The sequence below is a fragment of the Diorhabda sublineata genome, chromosome 2 (assembly GCF_026230105.1).
Source record: "Diorhabda sublineata isolate icDioSubl1.1 chromosome 2, icDioSubl1.1, whole genome shotgun sequence".
In the NCBI taxonomy this organism is placed as follows: domain Eukaryota; kingdom Metazoa; phylum Arthropoda; class Insecta; order Coleoptera; family Chrysomelidae; genus Diorhabda; species Diorhabda sublineata.
In genome coordinates, this window is record NC_079475.1 from 11,046,027 (window position 1) to 11,072,508 (window position 26,482).

The 26,482-nt window shown below is 33.0% G+C and overlaps 1 protein-coding gene across 2 annotated transcripts in view; it reads right to left on the reverse strand.

Annotated features, from left to right (window-relative positions):
* Positions 1–1,323: 1,323 nt before the first annotated feature.
* The window catches only part of LOC130452966 (beta-arrestin-1), a 40,454-nt gene continuing 15,295 nt past the window's right edge, over positions 1,324–26,482 (reverse strand). For both annotated transcript variants that reach the window (XM_056792518.1, XM_056792517.1), the window contains exons 2-7: positions 13,623–13,779; positions 11,223–11,387; positions 7,148–7,503; positions 6,835–7,092; positions 4,770–4,954; positions 1,324–4,180 (exon numbers count right to left, since the gene is read on the reverse strand). In XM_056792518.1, coding sequence (XP_056648496.1) covers positions 3,929–4,180; positions 4,770–4,954; positions 6,835–7,092; positions 7,148–7,503; positions 11,223–11,387; positions 13,623–13,654 — 1,248 coding nt within the window. In that variant the 5' untranslated portion in view covers positions 13,655–13,779 and the 3' untranslated portion in view covers positions 1,324–3,928. The remainder of the gene's footprint in view (positions 4,181–4,769; positions 4,955–6,834; positions 7,093–7,147; positions 7,504–11,222; positions 11,388–13,622; positions 13,780–26,482) is intronic.

The following is a 26,482-nucleotide window of genomic DNA, read 5'->3' on the forward strand; positions in this document are numbered from 1 at the left end:
TGTCTTCATCTGTATCAGTCTGTACCATTTTTTACTTAGCTTAGTTTTTCTTTTTAATTTATTTTTCTTAGATTCTAATTCGTCCCTTTTTGTTTGTTTTATTTTCTGTGGTATTCTTTTACTTGTCGTCTTCTCTTCCTCTATAGTTTCCATTATAGCTCTGTTGTTCTGCTAGGATTCTCTCCATGAACTAAATATTAAGAAGCTGTCGTGAAGGCATCACAATATACCTGATTTATCAAAAATTGTGATAATTGCTCAAGAGTAAAGTATCTTTATTATTGACAATATAAAAGATTATTATACATAGAAAAAATATTTTTTTCTGCGTCAGAAATTCAAGTTTTCACATTAATGTATAATTAATTTAGGATGTACTGGTATTTTTGAATAGTGACATTTATATATGGTGCATTGAGAAGTTTCTAATCATTAAAAAGGTAAACTTGAATCTCTGAAGACGGTAGCTTGGTTATCGAAACGCTCATATCATGTAATTGTGAGTGTTGGTGTAAACAGTGTGTTCAGAATGAATGTCAACAGTTCCAGAAATTCCAACTTAATCAAAAATTCTGAAAAACGTTGAGAATTGTATTTTAAAAAGTGGCAGGCTATAAATATTTTTTTAGACAGTCTAATGGTGTATAACATAATGTTCAGAGCTCAGTTTTGGTTGACATATTTTATATGTAAGTGTAGAAATAAATCAGCAATAATTTATATCTGGAAGAGAAAATTGAGATTGTAATAGTTATAAGTATAAAAAATTTTTAGTTTTCAATAACCAGATAAAAATATTCACAATGAGAATTATTTAATATATTTAAGACTTGAATGTATACAAAGAAAATTTTGCAAAGTAAGCCAAAACATGATTGAAAATAATGAAAATTTTGAATTTTATTTATTCATCGTCATATAATGTAAATAGATTCCAAAAAATAGAAATATCGACCTTACAATCTTTAGCTAACTCATACTTCAAGATCAGACCAACTACCGTTGATGGAGTGATGCGAATCCATATTTTACGTTGAAAAATAAAGACAAATATTAGTTTAAACCAGCAATTCCAATGTTGTCAAGGTTGCACCCCCAGGGGTCAACGGGAAGCTCTACAACAGGAATGTACTTGAATTTCCATAGTTTTTGGTAAACGTAAAGTATTTTGTTTATGAAAGAAAAAAACTTTGGGAACTTCTGGTTTAAATCATACATATGGAATGGAATTAATAAAAACCGATTAATCGGATGTTTATTTCCCTAGGAATGCAGATAATTTTTTAAACAATGCAATAAATATTTTTGATAACCTTCCCCTATAGGATAGTACCCCATTCCACCGCAAACAAAAAGAACTTAAATATATTAAATGGAATGTCAATTGAAGAGTGGGTTCTAGCCTACGGTAACAAATTTTGTTAAAAAATTGAGTGAGTTTTTACTCTAATGATTTAGAAATACAATTAGATCAAAAATGTGTACACTTTCAAAGCTTTATTTCATCTTGAAGAATGTTAATAAAGATCTAGATCAATCAAAAATTTTGTTGCGAGAATTGAATTTATAAAAAAATTATACAAACTTTCATTTATTACTTTGTATTGCTCTATCTACACCATCGACAAATTGCTCAGGTGGAAGAAGTTTTCCTTTCTTGAAAAAAGTGAAAAATTATTCACGATGGAATTTAACTCAAGAAAAGCTAAATGCTTTAGCTTTTTTACGCGTAGATGAACAAGTTTTAATACGACGATATAATTAATGATTTAACGAATTCAAAGGCTTACAAAAAATGTATTGTAATGTTTTTATTATCACGTGGTACAAGACTGAAATTTTCTTTCCTTAAAATAATGTTTTTAAACAATAGGGTACTTGCATGGTTTGAAAAAAAAATAGTTTTCGATAGTTTATGTACAACTTTTATTATAATTTTTTTCAATTCTTTGATCAATATTTATTGAGAAAAAAAATTTTTTTAAAATTTTGTGGTTAGTTTAAACATTTCAGTAAGGCCGCCATATTATGTGACGTCATAGGTATAAAGTAAACACTAGACATACGATACAAAGTAAAACAATTTTCTCGGTTATTCTAAAATAAACGTTATTATTAAACTTTGATTAATCTGGAAAATGGTATATAAATCGTGTATTGTGCCAGGATGTGAAAATACCACGACTAAAACACCTGATAAAGTTTTTTCTAAATATATGTAGCACAAACATTAGGGTTTTAAGTATATTTTGATAGGATATTGGTGCTAGGATACAGATTTAACTCGATCACTGGGCGTTTAATTTAACTTTGTCAGAAGCTTTCGATATGGTTTAAACAGCCAGAACGCGATGTGGTCATACACAGACAACTACGTCGCGGTGTTGGTCTTTCATAACTGCCAAGCATTTAATAAAATCCATTGTAACCAAGCCAATTGTATCAAAATTTATGAATTCAAGCTGTCAGTGATACAAAATAGGATCACTTGGAGTTTAAAGAATATGCGGTTTTATTTCAGAGGTGGTCTAACTTTGTCCGAAGCTTTGTATATGGTTTATGGCTGAGAATAGCATTGAGACTGATGGAGACTATGCAGATAAGGACGAGGGAGGAACTTTTGAAACAATATAACGATTTAGGTGCAGTAATTCAATTTGGAGAAAGCAAACACCTAAAATCTTAGGAGCGTTAAAAAGAACTACAGCTTTTAGTGTATATGTTACGACCGAAAACAGCCATCAACGCGTTATGGATCTTCCAGAATATCTACAACGCGACGTAGCCATATACAAACGACCACGTCGCGTTGTAACCGTTATAAAAGTGCCACAAAGAATTCCAAGCCTTCAATATTTGCCAGAATCGGGTATAGCCAAGCAAACTTTATCAAAATTTATGAATTCGAGATGTCAGTGATACCGAACGGTATCACTTGGCGTTTAAAGAATATGCGGTTTTATTTCAGAGGTGGTCTAACTTTGTCCAATGCTTTGGATATAGTTTATGACTGAGAATAGCATTTGAGACTGATGAAGACTCTGCAGATGAGGACGAGGAAGATATGGTTCATAATATACGGGTAGACAGCTACAGGCACCTGTAGAAATTGAACTGACAAAAAACACTCGAATCTGTAATAATACAGTCAAACCTTCGACGGTTACTGACGAAAATTCACCTTCAACCGATGAGTTATTTACAGGAAATCTCTTAGTGAGACAGGGTAGTACGAAAAACCACTACATTTGAATTAGTGATCGTCTTGGTGAGAATACTAGACTGCTGTTGGATCAAAGGTGATTAAGAAAATGTACCACATATTTTACCAATATAAGAACTTGTCACGTACCGATATATTTGAGATGTTTCAATTTTTTCTAGCTAAATTCAACAAATATGGCAGCTGACTGTTCAGAAGCTTGACTTGAAACAAAAATTAGATACTAGGCCAGGATGTGAGCAGTTCATCTGTGGTAAGCCAATTAGAACCAATGGTCAATATACTCGGTCCTCGAACTCAACGGATGGAAGACAATTACAAATATTAAGCTTCAAATATTGACAGTGTATAAAAAACAACAATATTGAAGAAATGTTAAAATTTATTGTTAAAATTTAATAAATAATTACTGATATATTAGGACATAGATAAAAATTAAAGAAGGGAACAAGTTAACCATATAAGAAGTGCAATCTGGTTGTGAAATATAACACAGCCGCTGACTAGGGCACACACACTGGTTACATAGGCACCAGTACCAGGAATCCACAAATATGTTTCTAAATAATTATTCGAAAAAAAAAAAAAATTTCCCAAATAATCAATTCGAAATAGATTTGTAGATTCACAATATACCTATTCGCAGGTGATATACACATCGGTACGTATGGGAACAAATGGACGAGACTTGGTCACTACCCTGCTTCATGCCTCCGTCTCTCCCCCTTTTAATCGTAATCTTGCAAAATCCTCAAAAATGATATCGTCGTCATGATTATCGTCGGTATCTAACTGAATTAAGTTTGTATCGTCTGGTATGTCATTTCTAACATCTTCACTGGCACGTCTAGAAGGTGTTGGTGGCGGTAATATTTCTTCTTCGGGTTTTGGGTGCATTAAAATGAAAGGTAATTCAGCCACTAAGTCTCCTCCCAATGCACCAAGGCACAATTTTACCTATAACAGATTAATATATCATCTGCTTATTATCAAAAACATTGTTACAAGTAAAAAATCAAATTCTTCTAATTTTATCTGTAAAAATGTATACTTATACCAGTGTTACTAAGAAAGTGAGTAATTTGTAATATTTATTGTTTGTTATTTCACATAGATAATTATCCAAAAAAATATACAAAACAATTATAATGGTCTTGATATTTCTACCCGCCTACTTTACTTAATGTCTTATTAACATGTACGAGGGCAAATTCAAGTTTTTTTTTACATTAAGGGAGGGCCCCAGCCTATGAATGTGTGCCACAAGGCCTCCTTATAGTTACGCCAGTGACAGTCACATTCACTAAATTAACATTATAATTAACGCTCTTGAAAAACAAGATTATTTAAAATTGTGTGATATATATATATATATATATATATATATATATATATATATATATATATATATATATATATATATATATATATATATATATATATATGCGACCTAAAGAATCTATTGTGTCCAAAATTGTTTCATAGGAGCCAACAATCATGTCTATTTCCCATGTATGTAAAAATTTTGGAGGTTTATTATATTCACCTTAACTTTGTATTGGACGATTATTCCCAAGTTTTCTCGTTGTGACGTATCAGCTACAAGTGTACTAGACGCAAGATTGGTATCTTCGTGTTTTAATTGACCGTCGAGGGCTAAGCCCCATTTGTCTTTATTATTGGCCAGTAAAGGCGTAAGCGTAAAAACTTTACTAAGAGTGAAACCGGGACCTAAAAATAAATAAAGTACAACATAGTTCAACAATTGCTTTTAAATATTAACCAATATGATTTTTTTCACATTAAGATGTCTATCCAAGTAAAATTCTATATGAAAATTTTTATAAAGAATCTAGTATAAAATGACATACAGTAGTCACTACCAGAAATACTGTCATATCACCATTTTTGGAACAAAGACAAAAAGTTAAACATTTTAAAGGGGTATTCTTATCTAAAAGCTTAAATTTTAGGTATTTTTGAAGCTAACGTTTATTATATGACTTTTCAAGAAAGAAAAAAATCAGAATTTCAATAAATTACAAACTGATGAAGTGGAGGTTTAAAAAACATCGGCACACCCTGATTGACATGATTCCAGCCCTTGTAGTGATATGGAACAAAAAAATTTGAAAAATTCTTAATCTGTAAAAATGTCGCTATCGTATTGACCCAAGCCAAAAAAAATTACAAAATGGCGTCGACATGAAATATCAATTTTTTTGACCTTTTAGATTTTTTTTGCAAAATACTCCAAACTGAATTTTTTAAAAAATCAAGGCGAACGCAATAGACAGATATATACAAAAGATTTCCACCAAATTTAAAAGGAATCGGTCGGGTAGAACTTGAGAAACAATTCCAGTAGAATAATTCGTTCCACTAGGATTAGAGACTACGTCACAAAATCTACTGTATTTCCAGCAATAATGCGAATTTTTAAAAAATCTTCAAGAACATATTATTGAAGGTCTAAACTTTGAAAATATACAAAAAATTAGATTTTTTCAAATTTCTACATCAGAATACCACCAGGGGTAACACCATTGTAGAGACCGGTTATTGAAGATGATTTTTGAAATTTTTTTTTAAAACTTTATATCTAATGCAAAATCTAATTCAATTACTTCATTATACATGTTTTGGGGTAATTAAATTAATTTTTACAGAGCGTTCAAAAACAAAATGGCGTCAATTCACAGCTATAAGCATAAGAGGAATTCTTCCCAACCACTTTTTGTTGTAGCTATTGATAAGGAATAGTTTCTTAGAAAATGATGTTATGAAGCTTTTAAATCAATCGGATTAAAATTGTTTTAGCCTCAGTCGTTAATCAGCAAATCTTGAGTCTGCTAACATGTACAGCGACTATTAAAATATAGATGAACTGGGGATCTCTTCGCCCATGTCACCAACGCAACGTATGGACTCAAGCTCTCCAGTGTATCGACGATCTATATCTTCAAAACTCGATCTATATAACTTCGTTGTCGTTAAAATCAACCCCTATAAACTCGGTCAACACCCAAATCTGTAGGCAGCAACAGATCACCACCATCAATACCGATCTTTAAAACTTTCTGGATTGGAATGGAAGCAATTTGATCGGGTTTAATGCATAAAAGACCCAGGATTAGGTAAGACAGTTTCACGAAAACTCTGAGCTCTCTTTAAGACCACAACACTACAGCTTCTGATTCTCTACAAGGTTCAGATTTAGAGTGGAGCTCGACTCAATACAGAAGAGAGCAATTCGATTTATAAGCGACCCGAAGGAAACTTGGGACAGCTTGGGGCATAGAAGAAGGTCGCTGACTTAACTTTGTTTTACCGATACTACCACAGTAGATACACTTTCGAGCTGTCTAACATAATGTCACCTAGGGCAGTATTTCCAAGACCTAGATGACAGAGAGACGTGGCTCATAAGCACAGAGTTCGTCTGCAGACGTCCAGACTTCTTTGGAGAAGTTTAAGTCTGTGGAATCAGTTAACAAGGCACAGTAGGCACCACTTGAACTACTCGAGTGTAATATAAGGTTTTTTAACCTTTTGAGTTTGCTTTTCCCTTCAGAAACTGCGTTTACTGATTGTCGAATGTTAATATTTACCTATAGGACATCCCTCTTCGCTTTCTATTTCTGCAACGGTGCATTTATATTGAGCTGTTGAAAACAGACATATGTCCGCAAACTGTCTAACGGAAACTTTAATCTTTTTAACTGTGCGATTAGAATTATTTGCTATGTGCACATTGACAGCTATATTTTCACCGTGATGATATAATTTTTTATCGAGGGATGCTTCTAGATATAGTTTATTGGGGCTCATCATAAATTCTTTGCTCACTTCTACGGACGGTTGTTCTCCTGAAAAAGAATTTTTATTTTATAAAAAGATATTTAAAAAATATTTATTATTTACCTTGTTTATTCGGCGCGTACATAATTTTGCGTATGGCAAGCCTAACGGAATTTCTCTTATGAGGTTTATCATCTTGACTATCGCCTACAAATGCTTTCAATTCATAATCGATGCCACAAGGTTTGCCGGTGTCTCCTGGAGCAGGTTGAAGTGTTACGGAGGCGGGACAGTGTGGGGGTAATTCAAAATAAAAAGGGTAAGCGTTTGATCCCAATTTTTTAATTAATCGTTCCTGCAGTCTTGTAAGAGGTCGTTTAATTTGAGTTGAGTTTATTTGAGGGTAAATTTGTTCGGCAGCTAAGTACAGATCTTTACGAAATGTTAATCCCAAAACATCGAGGTCTTCTCTACCATACCTGTAATTAAAATAATTCAATTTAAAAATAAAAGTAACTGTATCGAAGAGAAGAAAAAGAGCAAAATCCATTACATTGTACGTAATATAATATATAAAATTGACTCATGCGACCCCACCACAATCTTAAGTGTCATTGGCATAAAACCTGAACACGAAATTGAATTTTTCTTAGTAAAATCTTAAAGGTAAAGGGTTGAATGAACCTTAGTTCGCCGTTGATGTAAGTTTCCTGCGGTTTTTCAAGTACGTCGGATATTGTCCTTGACCACTGAGGGAGTGTATGAGTCCTGGCGTTGAGTTGAAGTTGTTCCAATCTGACCTCGATGTTTGGTACGAATTGGTGAAGTCTCCTCCCTTTTTCGCTACTTTCTCATTTTCTTTACCACTTTTACAGTGTTACATAATTTATTTTGGTTTTGCCTGATATTTCTTGGTCTGTTTATATACAGTGCTTTTCAGATAAAAGTATCCACCTTTAATAACTTTTGTAATACTGGTATTTAGAAAAAATCCAAAAACACGTCAATTTATGTTGGAAGGGGCAAGCATTATGGCTTATTTAAACTTACTGGAAAAGCCACCCCCTCACCCCTAGCAGCATCCCCTTTATTTTTTTAAATTACTTGTCATATTTTTTATATAAAATTTGGATACTCCTCTTTGAGCTGATTTCAAAAATATATAATACTTGTAGGTTAAAGTGGTTAGTTTATGAGATAAACAATTTTTCTTTTAAGAGCACAAATTTTACTTATTATTTACTTTCACCTTATTTGCCTGTACTAAAATGGGTTGTACAACAGTTCAAACTCTTTAATCTTTTTAACTGTGCTATTTATTCTACTTAAAAAATCCAAACAACAAAAAACTCTATTTTTTATTAAAGTTTGACATTGTCAACTAGAATTTGTAGTCACTATTGATAGTGTAATTTGACACATTATTTATTTTGTTTCTCTGAAATGGTTTACTCTTTGCAAGAAAGAATTGAAATTGTAGGTTTATACTACCAAAATAATAATTGTGCAAGAGCTGCTGCTAGAATATTTAACGAATTACATGACGGAAGACATGCAACTCATAAGTATGTAATTCAACTGATGGAGAAATTTACCACAACAGGGTCTGTTTGCAATAAAGTGCATAAGCGAGAGGGACTCGTAAATAACGAAGCAATCCAAATGGCAATTTTAGGGCAAGTCAGCTTAGAGGCTCAACAACCCCCTAGTCGTTGTCAACAATAAGTAGAGCGATCGGTGTTTCATCTTCTACAGTTTTCCGAGTTCTACATAAATTCAAGTACCACCCATACAAAGTTAAGTTGGTGCACGAGTTGAATGAAGATGATTTTGATCGTCGTCTACAGTTTTGCGAATCAATGACGCAAATTATCAATAACAATCCACAATTGTTAAACAATATTTGCTTTTCTGATGAATGCTCATGGTCATTAAATGGCTTAGTAAGTAGGCATAATTGTAGATATTGGGCTGAAAGTGATCCACATATTATGCGTGAATTCCATACACAACATCCCCAAAAGTTAAACGTTTGGTGTGATATCCTAGGTGACCACATTGTCGGACCTTTCTTCATCAACGGAAATTTAAATGGTGAATCATATCTTGAGTTAGTCAGGGAAGGGGTTGACCCACGTATTACAACAATAATAGAAAATGATGATAACCTTTCCGAAGATTTACTGGTATTTCAACAAGACGGAGCTCCCCCACACTATGCTATGCCTGTCCGACAATTTTTAAACGAAACATTCCCCGCTCGTTGGATAGGTAGAAGGGGGCAGATGATGGAGTGGCCACCTAGGTCACCGGATTTAACACCCCTAGACTTCTTTTTATGGGGGTATTTAAAAACAAAAGAATCTCTGGATGATTTACGAGAGAGGATAGAAAATGAATGTCGACAATTAAATCCAGCCGTATTAAGCAATGTCAGAGAGGCATTTCAAAATAGATTATACCATTGTATGGAAGTGAATGGTACTCATTTTGAACACTTATTGTAACTTCATAATAAATAGCACAGTTAAAAAGATTAAAGAGTTTGAACTGTTGTACAACCCATTTTAGTACAGGCAAATAAGGTGAAAGTAAATAATAAGAAAAATTGTTTATCTCATAAACTAACCACTTTAACCTACAAGTATTATACATTTTTGAAATCAGCTCAAAGAGGAGTATCCAAATTTTACATAAAAAATATGAAAAGTAATTTAAAAAAATAAAGGGGATGCTGCTAGGGGTGAGGGGGTGGCTTTTCCAGTAAGTTTAAATAAGCCATAATGCTTGCCCCTTCCAACATAAATTGACGTGTTTTTGGATTTTTTCTAAATACCAGTATTACAAAAGTTATTAAAGGTGGATACTTTTATCTGAAAAGCACTGTATATTTCTTTCGCTTTCTGATGTTTGGACTTCTTTAACCAGTAAATGGCTGTTCAGATCTCAAATTAGCCCAAGCCCAGCCAGAGAAATGCGAGGAATTGCTGAACAATCAGAAGTAGACTTAGCTACCTACTGGATTCAAATTAACCCAAGCCCAGTCAGAGAAATGCGAGGAGTGGTGGGACAGTCAGAAGTAGACTTAGCTACCTACTGGCCTCAACTTAACCCAAACTCAGCCAGAAAAATGCGAGGAATTGCTGGACAATCAGAAGTAGACTTAGCCTCAAATTAACCCAAGCCCACCCTCTTCTCAGACGAAAGCAGATTGTGCCTGCATGGTAGCGATGGAAGAAGATGAGTCCACAAAAGACCTGGATAAAGATACACGCAATGTTGCATAAAAGTAAGAGTGGGTTTTTAACGATATTCCTGGGTGGTTCGAACGGGAAGCTAAACCCGAGTTTGTTTTTATTGAAACTGGAGATGGAACGAAGGGAATAACATGGAAGGCAGCATCGAAAAAGATCGAGTAAAGAAACTTATTCGATCCACGAAGAAGCGATTGGAAGCTATTATTAGGGCTAAGGTAGAAAACACTAAATATTGATTAATTTTTACTGTTTTATTGTTAAAGATTCCTTTTGTTCGATATATTTTCTTTACCAAAAATATTGAAGCTAAATTGAATTTTTTTGCTAGAAACTTTTGAACGTGAGCGTGCGACTAGAGTCGATTTTTCACTTACGAGTGTAGTTGTCGCTGTTTATATTTCCAATACAAGCAATGGATGGATTATTTCAAAAATATATGAGTTACCTTTCTTAAAATTCAGATTCAAATAACATTAGAGGTGTATTTTTGACGCAATTTCTCAATAAAATTCTGTGGTTTATTCAAAATAAATACAAAAAAAAGCCACAAACACGTTTTTATAACATTTGAAACTGACAAATTAAAGATATAGTTTAAAAAAAACAAAAATCAAGTTTTTAGAGCAAATCAAACTACAAAGTTAAAAATAATGTAAGATAAATATGGAACAAAACGTTTATAATAAAAAATTATTGTTTTAGGGTTATTTTTTAGAAAAAAAATATTTTCCACTTTTTACTTCGATTTATTGTCAAAAATAAAGTTCTATTCATTTGAACGATATTTGAACCCACGACCTAAGAATCCGGAGGTTGACGTCTTTCCCGTGCCTATTAAAGTGGTGGGATATACTAACAATAATAAGCCACAAAGGAGAGTTACGAACACACAAGCTCACATAAAAGTGAGGCTAATAAACGCTTGTGTAAAAAATACATACCTAAAAGCAGCAAGTACATGTCCAAATACTTTTCTGTCTTTGATGTATTCGGGATCTACTAATACCACACCATCTATAGGATCTACGTGTGATATGTGATCCACAAAGTCCCTTTTACCTAAATAAACCGTGATTTTTCCGTTCGGAGCACTTTTCTTAAACACCCTATAACGAAAGAAATTTCTGTATCGATTACTAACGCTAAAATTGAAGGAAGGAAGTAAAATCTCATTTGAATTTCTGTCTTACTTGCTCATTTTCAAAATTGATTCAAAACTACAGGTTGAAAAAAAATCGTGAGCTTTACAAATGTCATTAGTGCTTTATAGTCAATTTTTATGCTTGAGAGAGTAATAAAATGATAAAGCATCCGTAATCCATAGGCGTATCATTTCTTTTAGTAGACAGTTAAAATATTTTTCCTCGAGTATTTTGGTGAAAATGTGAAATAACATTTCTATTTTCAGTTAATTAACATGCTGAAGGTAAAAATATACATTTTTTTCTATGTTTCATTTTTACACTAGGTATGAAAAACATTGCTTGAAGGTCGAGCTGTAAGCGAGTAAAGAGGAACTAAGTTGGAACTGTCTAACGCACGATTCGATAACAAAGTTATCGTCTTCAGAGACTGAAAGTAAATTAAAAGATATTAACTTGACTTACCCGTTTTACAGTAAATTTTTCCACCCATGAATTATTTCCCGTGAAAAATAATACCATCGGGAAAATCTCCATGGCAGGAATTGTTAGGAAAAAAATTTATATTGGCGGAAAATTGAGGAAGAGTTATGAAAAATGGATTTTTTTGAAAACGATACATTTGATCCGGAAACTAATATGGTTTTTGGATTTTTTGGGCAAAAACACATGTTAATTCATGGACATTCACATATTTACGCCATAAAGTAATTTCAACTGTTATGTCAAAAAATCCGGAAATTAAAAAAAATGACTTGATTGTATAAAAAATTCTGTATTTTCGAAACCGGTTGAGATATCGATTTATTTATTGCACGAATCAACTAAGAAAACGCGTTTCTAAATGAGTGTTTATATTGGATTTCCTCAGTTTAATATTTGTGAGGAATATATAGGGTAAAAGTTGAAGTATTTTTTTTTTTCAAACATATCATTAAATAAATTTATTGTATCTACAGTTATGGAATAGCGACGTTGTAATATGAGAAAATACAAAGGAAAACATTGAAACTATCAAAGGTAAAATACAAAAACTTTTTCGTGATTATTCAAAGCAAGTTATATAACATAAAGTTAGGAATTATGAAAAAAAAAAATCTCGTATTTGAAAGGGGACCATTTTGCTTTGAAAATAGAGAAAAACTAGTTTCGGATTCTGTTAAATTTTAGTATAATGCGGTTTTTTGTAACAAGGAGTTCGAAAAACATATCAGTTGTTAAGAAAAAAAAGTTATTATAGGCGAAAAATTGAGGAAATGGATGATGGATGAAAAATGGATTCAAAACGATATATTTGATCCGGAAACTTGTATGATTTTTGGATTTTTTGGACAAAAACACATGATAATTCATGGTCATTCACATATTTTCGTCATTAAGGTGTATTTTTTTCTGTTCTGTCAAAACATTCAAAAATCAAAAAACAATGACCTGCTTGTATAAAAAATTCTGTATTTCCGAAACCGGTTGAGATATCGATTTATTTTTTACACTAATCAAGTGAGAAAACGCGTGTTTAAATGACTGTTTATATTGGATTCCTTCAGTTTCATATTAGTAAGAAATATACAGGGTTAAAGTTGAGTCTTTTTAAAAAATATCACTATTTAAATTTATTGTATCTACAGTAATGTAGTGTAGAAAAACGTTGATACTATCAACAAAACGACTATAGATATAGGGAAATATATATTCAAGGGGTTAACAATTTTAAATACTTGGGAGTCACAATTAACAGCCATAATTAACGAGGAGACGAAATTACTCAAAAAATGTAAGCAGGCTACCAACATACCATGAATTCAGTCTTCGAATGCTGCGAAAAATTATAAAATCGTAACGAATACTATGGCCAAGAGTAAGACATAAAAGTCAAGTTAAAAATGATCTGAACAAAATGTGAGTCCGCGGATGGGTTGAGAGGATAAAATGGACAAAAATAAATTCCCAACTTATATATGATACGGATATGTAATCTTTAATACACATGATTTTTAACCAGTCCAAACCAATAAAAGACCAAAAATTTGTATTAGCTCTGATACATTTATGAAAGTGTTAGGAAAGTTTTGGAGTTTTATTACTCTTTCGGCCATAAAAATAGACTATACCCATTCTAGAGACGGAGTCACTTTTGGAAAAATATATAAATTCGAGAAAAATTTTCCAAGTAATATCTTTCGATTCGAGATATCTAACCTCGTAGCCTGTCGTTTTCCTCCATCATCCATATCTGGACTGGAACTGGACGGAGCTAACCGCGCGCCTTGTTCGCCTGTAACCAATAGCAAAGGCACCTTATGCCCCTCCAGTTTGTTGTAGTGTTCAGGGTGAACTTCGTAAATTACTGTATCACCTGAAATAAAAGCAAGTATTATATTTACCACGAGGAGCACAAATATAAATTTCACAACTCAATTGCGTCAAGTTTTGTCAGCATGTGGTTTTAAACACAAAAATCCGAATCGTCAAGGATAGTTCGATGGCGATAAGATTATTTTCGTTAGATAAAAGACTACCGCAGTTCTAATGGACACATAATTTATCTAGATGGAACATGGTTTGACAGTCACGATTTAGTGGATTTCGGTTGGGTAGACAATAGTAAAAAATGCTGTTTTAACAGGCCATGTTCTAAAGGGAAACGCATTATAAAAGTACACGTTGTAAGCAAAGCAAATGCTATATTAATATCAGCTCAAAAAATTTAAAACTGTGCAGCTGATTATAATGAAGATATAACAGCAGAATTATTTGAGAAGTTAAGATACCAAATAGTAGTAGTAACAAAGCTCAAATTTTAGCATTTACGCCTGTAATAGTTATTTTTAGACAATGCCATCTGAAAGTTGTTCGTTCTGTATTCATTTACATATCGAAAGTTGCGTTTTGAGTGTTCCATGTAGTGAAAGTGACTGCAAAACACTTTCGGGACGCTCTGGAGTACACAACTTTAACCTTAAAAGTAACTCTAGATACTTCAATGTTGACAGTTTCCCTTCGATGATTTTGCATAACCTTAAATTTTTAATTTTCTGAAATTATTTGTTTTATCCGAAGTTTTGTCGAAATTAATGAATAACAATGAATGATGATGAAAAAGAAAACATCAGCAATGAAGAATTACTCGAATCCACGCCGCCTGGTCTCACCGAAGAAAGCAATGCGGCCGTTTTTAATTCGTTGCCGGATAAATCTGGTGCAAGTTACGAAAAACAGTACGAGCTCTTTATGAAGTGGTGTCACCAGAAAAAATTATGAATAAAATGTTTATAATTCTTTATTATTTAATTTTTTTCCTCAGTGTAATTGAAAAAGTTTTGGATCTTATGCGTCATCTAAAAAATGTTGTATACGCCGCGGCTGAAATACTACTTTGTTGGACTCGTCTGTTGCTCGCGTCGCTTCGCTCGTCTCGCAATTTTCAGACTCTTCCAACAAAGTAGTATTTCAGCTGTGGCGTACACATTTTTAGACGCGATATTTTTGTATTCTTCGGTGAGATCAAGTGGCGTAGATTCGAGTAACTCTTCATCGCTGATGTTTTCTTTCTCATCATCATTAATTGTTATCCATTAATTTAGATAAAACTTCGGAGTAAACAAATAATTTCAGAAAACTAAAAATTTAAGGTTATGCAAAATCATTGGAGTAAAACTATCAACCGTCAACATTGAAGTGGCTAGTCACATTTAAGGAAGTTGATTTGTCTACTCCAGAGCGTCTCGAAAGTGTTTTGCAGTACGGAACTGTCACTTTTACTACATTGACCACTGAAAACGCAACTTTCGGTATGTAAATAAATACAGAACGAACAACTTTCAGATGGCGGCGTCTAAAAATAGTTATTTTCCTAACAAGTGCGGAAAGTGATACTTTCCCGCACGCGATTGCAGTTGTCCCGAACGACGCGGAGCGGAGTTCGGGCAAGCGGTCAAGTGCGGAAAGACACTTTACGCATTAGTTAGGAACATTATTTTTTCTACGACCGTATATACAACGACCCATTTTTCAAAAATTATTTTATTCCAACAAACATAATAATATACAAAACTTTAACTAAAAACTACTAAGTATTATAAATCTTAATATTGAATACACAATTTGTTGCATTCTGTAGACTAGTAAGAATTGCAGGTCCAATAGTGTTATTTGGTTTAATGTGGTTTAATTTAGAAGAAGATTGTACTTATTCGGTCACTTCCAAGACGTTTTGAACAACTTTGACGTTTTAGTAACAATTACACGCCTGGGTTATCATAGCAACTGCTATCAAACCCGGGTGGTTTGATAGCAGTTGCTATGACACTCCTTTGAAGAATGTACAAGGTTATATAAAAAATATCTTCATTATTTTATATTTTCAAAAATTTAAAAATGCTACAGAAATTTTATTAAATGATTAAATTTTATTTGATGGACTATTTCGTGGATATTTATTTACCTGTAGTAACAATAGTTATAACCACCGAAGTAAAAAACTATCTAATAAGGTCAAAATATGCATAATTTTACTTTCCCGCACTAGTGCGGGAAAGTGACACTTTCAAAGCTAAAATGCGTGCGGGAAAGTGGGTTAAAACGCACGGTCGTAGAAAAAAAATATTCCTATACCTGTCAACGATCGTGAAAAAGATCCAACAAACAAAAAATTGCTTACTGTTGTTAAAGGTCTAAAGTTAGGGGAAATTTATTATATTGACAAGCTGTGCAAAAAACAGGGTCATATTCTTCTCAGACTACCTCCTTATTCTTGCATACCGTATGGTTCTGAGGAAACCGGCGATAGGATTTCCCTTTTCGAGCCAGTCTTTCTACCTGAATATTATTGTTCATACATTAAATAGCAATTTTTTTTGTTCCTAATTTTTTATCTTCTTAATGGTATTTTATTAAACGCTATGAAATTACATTTATTTTGGTTTTTGAATGAAAAAAATCGAACATCTTTAACAAATGACAGGTCTGATTAATAACTTGAAATTGCTTGAAGCTACTTGACTGAATTTTCATTTTGTTAATTTTTTATGTTTTTGTTAATTTTTTTCAGATCAAAGCTTTTCGCTAACAATTTTAAACATAATTTTTGGTTAAACCATTAGTGCCCACCAGTGCCTTAGCAGAAAAGAAATATTAAATTAGGTTTTACTTACCTAAAAATGTCCTCCTCAAACTTGTACTTGCATTAAAATTATTTTTTTGTTTATGCTTCAAAAAAAAATGTGTACTCAAATGAGTACAATGGGATAATAAGTATTACCAAAAATGTTAAACTTTATATTTATTATTTCATATGTCAATTATTATAACACTGTAAAACAAGAACTAAGAATGAAATATTTTGAAACACTCTCGTTCAATGCACAGAGATACATTACATTTTTCACATATCCATCTAGCCCTCATATGACACTGACGACATCTGAGCTGGTTCTCAATTTTTTTAGGGAAATGCCCAATCGGATCATCTAAAATACTTCTTGGTAATGAAGCAGAAGGTCTATTAGATGCAGATCTTCTTTGTATAGCCTTATTATAGTGAGTAAAGAGAACCCACCACCATTTTTTACCGTGGATGGCAATTCTGTAATTATTGACTCTTTGGTCCAACAGAGAAACACCGCCCATGCGGTGGTTGTAGTTTTTAAAAAGTTGCGATTGAGGCACTGAAAGTGTCTTCTTCCTTTTCGAAGACCATCTCTTTACTTGTGCTAAAGGTTCGACTGAATCATAGTTTGTAGCCATCGTTACTGCACTATTATCTTTCATCGTATTGAAAATCATTGAAACCACGGTCTTCTCTTTTTTTTTTTATTGTCTTAGCGGGTATAAGAGGACATTTCTTTGTACGACTGTCACGTACAGTTCCAGTAGCTCGTATTCCAAATCAAATTTCTAAGTGCATTTAAAAGATCATGGCTTGCGAGTCGAAAAATAGGACATCATCACTTAGGGCATCAATTATTTTCGCAAAATCAAGGACTACTCGTGAACCTAGTGGAAGCGAGGTTTTAATTTTAGTTGGTGCTTGAACAGATGACGGTTTAGCTCCACAATAGGTATCGAATGAATAACAAAATCCATCCGAGCTACACAACATCCAGTCCTTGTATCCGAAACGAACCGGTTTACCTCTTATAAATTGCTTCGCAGAGTGATGACCATAATATTTAACCATTGCTTCGTCTATAGACAAGAATGTTCATAAGTGGCCGAATTTTGTACATTTTGTCCTCAGTATCCAGTGTTCTGTTATCTGCTAAATGTGAATGTTTTTTTTTATTTCTGTAAATCTGTTTCGACTAATTGCATTTGAAATAAATGGAACTCCAACATCTTCATCAAGATTTCAATAAAGGCGCTTTTATGATTGTTCTTAGATGCCGCATAAGTAGTTTTTCGAAAATCTGTACGGCATTCAGCCCTCTTAGATCTTGTCGAAGTTGTTCTAACCGAACTTCGGCTCCATCTGTGCTGTCTACCTCTAATACTGTAGGTACTTGCGTCCAATTAGGATTCCCCTTTAGAAGATGCCATCTCTCTAACAGTGGCATACTATCCAAATTTTCGTTTGAATTAGTTCCGTCAGTGACAGGCCATCTTCGTCTTCAAAATCAGACCCATCGAGATCAATTTCTACCTCGCCTGGAATATCTGCTGGCAGATCTGCAGCTAATAAATCGTCTTCATCAAATTCTTCCTCGTCAGTTTGATAATCCACTTCTGACGGAATTATAACGACATCAACTTCCAAATTAGCATTATTTGCTTGTTCAACAGCATCAACTGCAGAAGCTAAGATTTTGAATCTCTTACCATAAAAAGAGCTAGTTGCAATTCCGTTGATGTCCATTGTAGAATGTTCCTGGAAAAATAGCCCGGAATAGTCGCGTGCCCAGTGTACTCAAATGAGTACACCGAGATTTACATCAGAATAACAAAAAACATAATATTGTAGGACTTTTTACATATGCCATATTATTGATACATAACCTATAAAACATTTTTAACACATATATTCAATCACACTTATTTACAATGTCGGTTGTAGTATATAATATCAACTCACCTTTAATTACATCAGCAATTCGTAGAAGCGCGGTAAATATATTCACAGCCAAATCTAATTGATTCAAAATTATTGATAATCACTGCGACAGTTCTATTAAAATAACACTAGTAAATAATGTTTTTATGTTACATTTACGAAATACGCCGTTGTGTGGCGCTAAAATCGAGATAATTTAGGTGTACCCATTCAAGTACACTGGGCGCTAATGGGTTAAGAGGACCAGAAAGTGTTTCACACTTTAAATAAATAAAATTTTTAGGGCGCTAGGTGCCCGAGAACACAAAATAAAACAGTTTCAAGCTATTAATCAGTCTATTTACATTTTATAATTTAATATTCAGCTTTAGCAAGTTAACGAGTTATAATAATCATTTTTTTCCTAGTAGGACTACAATTAAATACATCTGTCTAAATAATGGCGTATAATGCCGTCCAATTTATAATGATTCAACAGCCTTTTATCTCGTACAAGATATACATATTTATTTAAGCCACTTTCATAGTTTGGCATTGATTTCATTGTAAAATTCTTTTTTTATTATCGAGTGCAGGTAGTACTACCCGGGTTGGGGTCAATTTATGGGTTTAGCCTATTGTTATCCATTCACAAACACTGAAAATAGTGTGCCAAAGGCGTGCCATTAGGATACTCGTAAAAAGGAACTCCGAATCTGAAATAGGGTTGGAATTAGGCAGAGGCACTAATAGAAGGTTAAACGGTACCTGTTAAACGCAAAACGTAACTATATAATCTACTACCTAAGTAATTCCTATACAATATTTCGATATTGACAGAAAACATACTTTTCCTAATTATTTTACGCAATTACTTGAAATTTTAATATTTCAAGACCTACACCTATGGCCAACACCGGAATTGAGTTGAACTGGACGGAATTCTCCATTTTATTATAATATGTCTGTTCAATCAAACTTAACCTGTTTAGACACGAAAATAAATTCAACCCTTTAGCTAACACCAGAAATTCTTCATCCTCTCTTTCACTAAATTATAATTGTATATATAAATAATTATGTCCATTTTTTCTTTATTCCCAGATACATAATCTATTAAAATTATGATAAGAAATCTCAATTTTAAATGTTAAAGTTAAGTTCTAATGCTCCTACAGCATTTACACTTTAAACCATGGGGTTAATTTTCAATTAATAAGGAATCTAAAAGCGAAAATATTTATACCTTTTGTACAAAGTTCAATTATGATATTCATAGTGAAAAACAGGAAGTCTTTAACCGTGAATAAACTACTAAAAATTGTCATTATTGTGCCCATCTCTGTACTTTACAAACACAGTCGAATATCGTACAGACTATAAATCAGTCAAAAACAAATTAAAAGGCAACAATCGAACATGTGCTTGTCGAGTATATTGATCCGTGGCGTACTCGTAATAATTGCAATAAAAATTTGCTAAATTTAGCAACCGGCGTTATCGGCAAACGTTTTAAAGTATAAACAGATCTTGGAATAAAAACAGATGCTCCAATAAAGAATCACAAGTAATAATTTATTTTTTCTACGTCCGTTATAATATTCACGATTGTTTTTTCATTCATTTGCATTTATAAAGAATGTAATTTGTGAATCGGTCAAAAAGCGTGTGGTGATATAATTCAATTCAAGAAGGGTGGAAATCCAACACAGTTGCGGAGGGTTACGTAGATGATTCAATAAAAAACAAAATGGATTCCGCAGTGAAAATTTTAACGGAAACAACTAGTTCGACTTGAAGCAACATTGTAAATGTTGACGATCCTACCAACAATCCAATAATACTAATACTATAACTATAGAAGATGTTATTTCTTTAAACTCGTTAAATGTTGCCGATTCAAGTACCAATAGTAATTAATAATCAAATTAATAATACTCACTGTTGTACTACTACAAAATAAAAATTGATAAAAGTTTTGTCTCATTTTTTAAGTCTACGAACGTAGAAAAAATTTTGTATGAAACTCGTGAGTAAAATAACTCTTCTTTCACTCGTAGGAATTGCTCTAATCGTGAAAAAAAGTATCTATTTACTTTTAGTTTAGTCAATAAAGACTTTTGACCTCTTTTTTTTTTCGAGTGCATACGAAATTTTGCACACTCATATTTTGTGGTGAGGAATTCAATTCTGAGCTACGTGCTTCGATATATCTTGTCTTTTTTTGTCCAAATCACAAATTTTCACGTAATTGGCCAATAAGATTGGATTACATATTTATGATTATGCCATTCGAAAGCTGGAGGAATTTATAAATTTTTTTGCCCTATACAAAATTTTCGCTCCATCGACCGTACTCAAAATATCGTGCGACTAACTAAGAAAAACATATTTTTTTACCAAAAATCGATGTTATTCATCAATGTAATCTCCTTCAATATATATATGTACTTCTGTTTCAACAATTGCTTACCGGCGAGCCATTTTTTGAGAATAGCGAATAGCCAGTAGTCACTGGGAACCAGATCTGGTCTATACGGTGGATGAGGAAGAAATTCGTTCAATTTAACCATCGTTGCCATCGACATGTGAATCGGAGCACTGTCTTGGTGAAACAGTAAGGCCGTTTTTTCTAGATTTTTGCATTCAAACGATCCAATAACTCTATATAGTATTCGCCATTGATTGTCCCTGCTTTTCGAGATATTCGATTAACAATATTATATGCGCATCCTAAAATACCGAAGTCATTGGATGCATCGAACGTGGTTCACCGACTGCAGTCCACTCAGATCATGATCGTTTTAATTCCGTAATGAAGTGATGGATCAATATTACATCCATTGTCACATATCGACGCAAAAACTTGATTTATTACGTGTAAATATGGCCAAATACTGTTTTGTTTCATCAACACGTTGTTGTTTTTGATCGGCAGTCAGTAAACACAGCACCCACTTTGAGAAAAGATTTTTCATGGTCAAATGTTCATCCATAATAGTAAAAACATTTGCTTCTTATATCTTCACGGCCTCAAATATCTCACGAAATTTCAATTTACGATCAGATGTAACAAATTTTTCTGAAGTAACCACCTCAATTGGACGACCAGAACGTTCACCATCATCGGTGTCTATACGACCACGTTTACCTTCATGTCATTGAATTTTACACACAGTCTTTTGAAAGTTGGTACTTCATAAACGTCATGTGAATTTGTTTGTACAGTATTTTTTTTTTCATCAAGAATCAATGATAAATTAATACACGTTTTGAAAGTATCAAAAGTAGCTCCACGTAAATGGCTGTCACTTTATTATGTTCAATCGAAATGTCATGATATTTTACACTTTTTTTAAGGTTTGTACTTCATATGCATTTCACAATAGCATCGCCATCTGTGCGTCTCTCATGATCCAAAGATTTAATAAGATAAAAATGTGTGTGAACAGTAAGATTTGCTAGACTGCCACTTCGGAACCAATCGAGATGAATGTGTCATGTTGAAACAGGGTTTTATGCCGTAAAATTGGTAATCGCAAAGATTCAATAAAAACATTGATGGTACAAACACTAATCACTTCTACAAGGGTTTTCTGGAAAGCTTCCGACTTAACAAAGGAACAAGACATTTATTTTCCATAATCATTTCTATTTTTCAACGTAAATCGTTAGTTCATCGTCCGATGAATATCTTTTTCTTACAAGTGAAACTTTGATGTTAGGAAAAAGTGGCTAGGGCCATATCTGGTGAATAAGGTTGAGTCACACCACTTATTGTGTGATGTATTACTTGCTTGTGTGCATGAATATGGCGTGTATTTTTTGGAGGTTGAAAGTATACTACCATGTGATATATCGGAGCGTGTGTTTATTTATAATAAACATGTTTCTAACATTGAATAATCCAAATGAAATAAATATTTATTATCAATCAGAAGAATTTTTGTAAGTTTAAACATATTAAATGAAAATGATCAGTTTTTAATGATTCTACCCTTTCATGACTTCTAAAAAGATTAAATAGATATATGAAATAATAAGTCATATGTTATTGTCGAGAAACAATGAAAATTACTTGGAAGCCTCTGGGGGCACAGTTTCGGAGTTCATTAATAGCATTATATACATTTCTTTAGCAAAAGTTCCTCCTCTTTCAATTGACGTGCTCAAATCATCAGAGTACACTTTCCCCATTAATTTGATTTTTTTTGGAAAATGACCATTTTTTCTTAAATTTGGCACTTTATTGAAGAATTTCCTCTCCGATTTTCATTCCAGAAATCCGTGGTCTTGACTAGCGCTCGGAATAATGAGAGGTTTCATTGAAAAAACTTTGAAGTTGACTGGACTATTTCAAGCATTTCTGATTTTTTTAATAGTTGCAAATGTTTCCCATAATTACCTACAGCAGAGGTGTCAAACTCAATTTAGCATATATTAAATTTTGAATTCGTAGGTGCCCAGGGGCCGAAAGCGAACCGCAGGCCGTATCATAGACATGACTGACGTACAGTATCTGTATCTATAGAACAGTTTTTATGACAAAAATAAAGATTGTAAAGAAGAAAACCGTTAAATTTTGATACCTTCTTATCGAAATTTTTACTAGATCTTGGTATATAATATATCATAAAATGTATTAAGGGATTAACGAATTATTCTACAAATATTATTCGAATCAATTGGTATAATAGTTAATTACGATGTGAGTGTTAAGAGTTGTTGTTAATTTAGGTCCGTGATTCCCAAAGTAGTCCATCAGGAGTCTACGAGAGACTCTACTAGGGGTGTCCACAATCGTAAGCGTATTCCATATTCAGTATAATGCGTCGAGTCCGGTTCTGAGTGATTTTTTTAAGAAAAAAATCGATTCTATTCACAAACGTTATTTCGGTGGCAACAGATGAAGCTCCTGCAATGCTCGGGTGATATCGTAGGTTTATAAGCCATCTTAAAAGAATTATACCAGGGGTATTCATCGTGTTATCCACAGACAACATCTAGTAGCGAAAAATTTGAGTGATAGATTGCACGAATCGCTCCAATTTGTGGTTGATGCAATTAACAAAATAAGAAGCAATGAATTGAATACGCGCTTATTTGCACAATTGTGCGATAAAAATGATGAAGACTTCCTGTTACATACCGAAGTACGCTGGTTGTCGAAAGGTGCATGTTTCTCAGGATTTGATTTATTTTTAAGTTTTAGACTTTCTGGAAAGTGAAGATCCTGATTTCAAAGAAAACCTGATCAACTCTAAAACAGACATTGTGTGTTTGACATATTTGTTCGAAAAATTTAATTACCTCAACTTTTTATTTAAAGGAGACGGCTTCAACTCAATGAAAACAGTGTATAATTTCAGCTTTTTTTGGTAAATTGAGGTTTATAAAGGAAAATATTGGTCGGCGCGAATTTTCCCAGTTTTCAAACCGGTCGGAGGTAGAAAGCCTTGATGAAGATATTTAGAGATACTTTCAACATTTGACTGTCCTGCAAGACAATTTTAAAATCAGATATTCTGTCTATGGAAATAAATCCAAGGATTGGGGAATTGTGTAAAAGCTTCTGATCGCGTTTCTCTCGTCATATCTTGACGAAAAAAGTTTTAGTACCGTTACAAAGTTATTAACAAAAAAAGGAACAGATTGAATATCACGGATCGAGGAGATTTGAGATTATTCCTCACAAAGCACAAGCCAAATATTTGCTGTCAATCGATCAAGTAATAAGTTATAACAAAAATATTTATCAAGCTTCAACACGTACCACTTCTCAATATTTTTCAATTATTTTTTAATAAATATTAAATATTTCACCAATGAATAACTGAAAACCTTACGTGTTATAATTATTTTTTTCATATTTTCGTATTTGTATATTCATTCTTGTGTTACTAAAAAAAATTTTTTTGTCGACCAGTGTAATAACTTATATATTTGAATAAATATAATATGCTTCTAAATGTCCTTGATATTATAAGACTTATGTCTTAAGACTTAAATAAAAGTTGAAACGTCAATCAATTATCTTTCTTCTGAAAAATTATTTACAAAAACTAATTTTAAAACAGAACAGACCTAAAATCAATTAGAAACAAACATATCAAACGGTCTAAGAAATACGAAATTGAATAAAATATAATATATCGGGTGTTTTAAAACGTTCGCATGCGAGTTATCACTGCATTAAGCCGAAAAAAAATCACCAAACAATCACATGTCTATAACTCAAAGTTCATAAATGCGGCAGCAGCTAAATACTTTTATGGCTCTCTCGCGATCGTTCGATAGGGAGGAACTTAAACGTTCCACAAGCTTTGATTGACTTAAAACTTAATTTTAATTTGCGATTAATCTATGCGTTATAGACATGTGATTGTTTGGTGATTTTTAATCGATTTTTTTCGCTTAATGTAGTGATATAACTCACATGCGAACGTTTTGAAACACCCTGTATATCTTTTTACCACGCGATTGGGCAGTTCCTAAATAAAAGTAAAGTTGGATGGAGTAAGTTTTTTAATATCCACTCACAACACAATCAATTAAAATTTAATTGGAAACAATTAACGCTATCAATCAATCAATCCTAACCTTTTTTTAAAAAAAACAGTTAATTCGTCGTTGAAATTCAACCACAACGCAAATTTCTATAGATAGATTTAACTTTTTTTCGAAATTTGTACTTGTAGCAGAATTTTGAAAGTGATCTATGACACAAAAAAAAATTGGGAACCAATGATTGAAGTAGTAGTGATTTGATACGAAAGATAAACTGACTATATAGTGAGTCCCAATAATATTGCACGATTAATTAAGAGCTAGTTGAATTGGAATTGTCGTGTGGGCACGTAAATGGAATAAATTTTCCGACTTATGGACCCCGTATCGGTCACATCCATATAATTCAATTTATATTCAAAATGAGAATTAAAAACATATGGAACAGCCATTATTTAAAATCAAAACGTATATAAGATAAACTTAAAACAGTAACTAGTGACGTCAACGGGATTTCCTTGATAATAATTTAAGGAAATCAAATTGTAAAACTAATTCTCAAGGTGGTATGAATATCCAATTTCAAGTTTTTTTTTTCATAATATTTATAAGGTTCACATTTCTTCTTATCACAACGTGAATATAATCGGAAACAACTACCTACAACTGTTAAATTATCTTGTAATTTTTCGAGAAAGTCCTTTCACCATCAATAAAAAAAATATTATTTATTTAGATTGTAATGGAGATAAATAGTTTCGTGAGCAAAAAATTCTACTCAGGCGAACACCAAAACGCGAGGAGTGGCTGGACAGTCAAAAGAAGACTTAAAACAGCGAACTTTGAACCAAAAAATCAGCACTGGCATGACAACCTTTAAAATAAATCAAGATCGTACGGTTTGTCGTCCTCACTTATCGGCTGGCTTAGTATCTATCTCAAAGACCGTTACATCCAGAAAGGTTTGAAGTCAACCCTGGTGTTCCCCAAGGATGCATCTTGTCACCGACTTTCTTTCTCCTGTACATCAATGATCAACCGTCCCAATAAACTCGGATACTACCTAAATCCGTAGGCACCAACAGATAACCACTTTCAATACCGATTGATTTAATGCAGTAAAGACCCAGGCTGCTATTTTTACAAAAAAAGCTGGTTACTGCAGCTCAGAATTTGGTTCTGTATGGACATAAAATATCACCATCATCGCAAATTCGCTTGTTGAATGTTGAGGTTGGAAGCAATATGTCCTGGCATAGTCATTTGACCGATTTAGCCAAGGCAGCTTCACAAAAACTTCGCAACATCTTCAGAATTCAATACAGAAGAAAGTAATTCGACTTATAGGCGACTCAAGAATTGACTAGAAGCTTACACAAATTAGGTAGCTACAGAAAGGTCGTCGACCCGACTTTTTTTAAAATTACTCTTGCAAGTTGTCAAATATAATCCCACCTAAAGCAGTATTTGCAAGACGTACTCGATAGGCAGACGAGTTCGCTTAGAACGTCGATTTATCGGGACT